General features: G+C 36.4%; 1 protein-coding gene across 1 annotated transcript; it reads right to left on the bottom strand.

Annotated features, from left to right (window-relative positions):
- Positions 1 to 279: 279 nt before the first annotated feature.
- Positions 280 to 1996, bottom strand: LOC132404047 (acylphosphatase-1-like). Its single transcript, XM_059988025.1, has one exon. The coding sequence runs from the start codon at positions 1658 to 1660 to the stop codon at positions 1310 to 1312; it is 351 nt and encodes a 116-aa protein (XP_059844008.1). The 5' UTR covers positions 1661 to 1996; the 3' UTR covers positions 280 to 1309.
- Positions 1997 to 3744: the final 1748 nt, after the last annotated feature.

Here is a 3744-nt window from a genome sequence, read left to right as displayed (position 1 = left end):
TGATGATGAATGTACTTTGAATCTTTTACTTCAGCAGCGAAAGGAGGCCTGCCCAAATTGCAATCTCCTTCACAGAATTAAACTATTCTCAGGATTCCATTTCATCACTCAAACTTGAACTCCAATCTCAGACTTTCATCCGTAACTGCATGAGCTGCATTGTGAAAATTATTAAAATAGTAGTTTTGAAAACTGACAGTCAGACATTTTTAAACAACAAAGCATTTGGTCCTTTGGAACAACTTGCTTCCAACATACAAATGACTGAAGGGACAAATACCAAATTTCAGGTAATTTAATGCAGAATATTTTTTTTATTATTAAGAATTTTAACTTTGCCAAGCCTATTTTCTTCAACACCAAACTTCAATCAAAACCTTACAAGATCATGATATTCTAGTTACCATAATCTAAATAAACATTGCTCCAGATAAAATAATCAGATGAATTACAGGTCACTTCACATTCAATTTGTGATAATAAATTGATCCTTTACACAACACCATATTACAAACAAAAATTGGGATTAATTAAGGAGAAATATTGATTTTGGCACCCGACTCTGGGAAATCCTTTCCCAGTCCAAAATGTTTCAACAGTCACCTGAAGTAGAGTATTTGGGAGACAGAGTCATTATTTAACATTTCATCTCAAGGGAAGCAATCCAATTGTGCGTTTTTTAGGATGTAATATACAAGCTTTGGATTACACATTCAAACACACTCCATAGCTATGCCATGGTGCCAAGAAACGCCTTGCAGAGATTGTTAGGTGACATCATAATACTTAATAGCATTTTCATGTACATTGAGTTATTATTCAAATTCCAATTGAGTTATGTGGAAGAAATTTTATTTAGAAATCCAGTAGTTTTTTTTTCAATAATTCACACCTTGCACTGAACAGGGAAACTGCGATTGCCAACTCAAACGCATTTAGAGAAACTCTTATTTGCCCAAGTTATTTTTATATCGTTGTTGTTAGAGCAGTCCCCAAAGAATGGTCCCGCTAATTCCCAAACTACAAACGTTGAATAAACCAAGGACACTTAAACCAAACAGGAGCACGATCGAATTTCGCCATTTGGTTTAACACAACTGGAAATTCTAGAAATACTCGAATATTAACATTAACAGTAACTTCGAGATAAGTCGCAGAATTATCGTCATATCAGGACGGCGATGCAAATCCATTTCCAAAGCTGCTCCAATAAATCCGGGAAAACAAGATTCAACCGCAGGAATAGTAACCTGACCTTGCACCCAGTCCCGGAAGGAGGAACCATGACAACTTCGAATCGTCGCACAGCTCATTTGATGATCTGGAAGTCCGAGAAGTTCCGCTGCTGGGTCCGCTTCTGGTTGGTGAATTCGGCCTTCTCTATGTGGGACCTAGGGCTGCCCGTCTTGCTAAGCCAAGTCTGCATGGCCCTCACCGGCTCATCGGTACCCTGCAGTTGTCCCTTAACTGTTCCTCTTTCGGTGTTTTGCACCCAACCCACCAGGCCCAGCCGCTTCGCCTCTTTCTGCGTATGTTTGCGGAAGAAGACTCCCTGCACCTTGCCGAACACTTCATAATCAACCGAGACAAGATGCCCCTCACCACCCGATGACATGGTCGCAGAAGCCCGAACTACTGTGGTCCTTAGCAACCGCCACATCCACCCGAGAATAGCCTTCTGGGAATTATGGCAGCCGGCAGCGTTAAATAATTGGGACTACCTATCCCGACATCCTTCATGTCTAGTTCGCGCAGTCGCAAGACTAGAGGTGCGGGATATTTGAAACTCGAATAAAATACGTGTGAAAACGATTACAGACGTGAAAATTGTTTGAGGCACTAAATGAAAGGGGGCGGGGGACTTGAGTGGCCGGGATAGATGGAAACATCGGGACAGTCATAGAAGCGTGAATTTGAACTGTTATGTTTTAGAATGGTATATATTATTGTGATCTTCACTCCTAGGTTTTTGTTCCCTCAGTTGGTCCAAAGGTAAAAAAATAGAAAAAAGTATTTGTTGAAAAGGCAAAATAAAATCAGTAAAGTACCAGAAATCTCTGATCAGTGATTATGAGAAGACAAACAGATATTCAGATATTTTATAGATATTTCAGGTCTATCTACAAAACAAATGCAGATTTGGAGAGAAGAAAAGGAATGTCTGATAAGGTGTGTCTGCGTGTGTAAACAGAGGGAAGTGAATGAGGATAAAAGAGAAAATATGAAAAAAATCAACATCCTGGAATTGTGAAAGGCAGAATAGAACAGTTGCTGGAAGTCTTAAGGCAATACTGGAAACAACAAATTAGGCAGTATCTGTGAAGAAAAGCTGATTTAATTGATTATCTGAAAGGATTAAATGCTGAATTGAATCGTGAGGCCACAATGTGTCAAAAATGAAGGTGAGGGACAGTACCTTGAGCTTATGTTAGGCTTTGCTGGAACAATTTAGGAGGCCAATGGCAGAGAAGTTGGAGAGGGAGTAGGATCTGGAATTATAGCGATTGGCAATTGGAAGCTCAGGAGCATCCTTGTGACTTTATTAGAAGGGTTGAGGAAAATGTCATTTGGAATCTCTTTGCCTTCATTCCATCATGGACAGGTCTAATTGTTTTAGGGTGATATTGTTAAATGATTTTCTTGTGTCATCATTGTATGTCACTATCTGTTTCTAAGAGAATTATTAACAATGTTCAACATCTAGGGCTTAATTTTACTTAGACCTGTTGAAAAGGGATTTTTACCTTTGATACACTTTCATTTATAAATACATGACATCATAGAACAAACATCCCTATGGTTGAAAGTAAACAAAATGAATTAGAACTGTTTGAAGAAAAATAAAATTACAAGATTATTAACAGCAAATAATTTTACAGTATTTACATAAGAATGAAACAAAAATGATTTGATAAATGATCACTATAGAGCTAGAAGCTTTAAAAGATTTTAGTACATCAGTAGAGTTTATTATTAGAGAGATGAAACCTAGAATCTTATGATATAATTCTAACAAAGAATACATTTCACTGGTAGAGTAAAGCTGATCATCAGACAGCTTCAGTTATATTGCAGATCTGCAAAACTAACTTATGAAAAATTGTGGCCAATTAAATAACCTACAATCATACCACTGAATATACAAACCAATTGAGCCAGCCACGTGCTTAATATTTTGTTATTAATTTCTTTTACAGTTAAACTATCATCCTGTAAACAAGCTAAACTCCATTGTTTTAAACAGTTGTTACATAATTTGTCTGAATAATTACATTCCACTTCATTCACAAAACAAGGATTATTTTCAAGTAGTATATTGTACAGTTCTTCTTCTGCTTCTTCTCCCCTTTTCATTATTAGTTGAACTAGGGCTCTATTTTGTTGAATCTCTGTAATATGAGAGCCAACCTCACGCTCTTCATTTATGTTAATAACATTCTTGAGTCGTAGCTGTGACCAGATTGGTTGAGTCATTTTAAGACAATAAATAATTTCCTTTTTGTGTCTTTGTACAAAATCCACACCTTTCTTCAATTTTTTAAACATATCTGGAGATAAAAGATGAATTATTAATAGAAATTAGAGAAATATAGGTAATTTATACTAACTACTATTTGAATTTTAAATTTCTGATTTGTAGCTATATTAATTTTTGTTGTTTTTGGTGTTTAGATTTTCCACAGTCATTCATATATGACTGGCTATTTGCTTGCATTGCTCAAGAGAAAGGCAGAAAAACAAAGT

The sequence above is a fragment of the Hypanus sabinus genome, chromosome 13, assembly GCF_030144855.1.
Source record: "Hypanus sabinus isolate sHypSab1 chromosome 13, sHypSab1.hap1, whole genome shotgun sequence".
NCBI lineage: Eukaryota > Metazoa > Chordata > Chondrichthyes > Myliobatiformes > Dasyatidae > Hypanus > Hypanus sabinus.
This window is presented reverse-complemented; position numbering and strand designations above follow the sequence as displayed.

Excerpts from the sequence above, each read along its gene's own strand:
- LOC132404047 (XM_059988025.1), bottom strand. The coding sequence starts at position 1,660 with ATGTGGCGGTTGCTAAGGACCACAGTAGTTCGGGCTTCTGCGACCATG.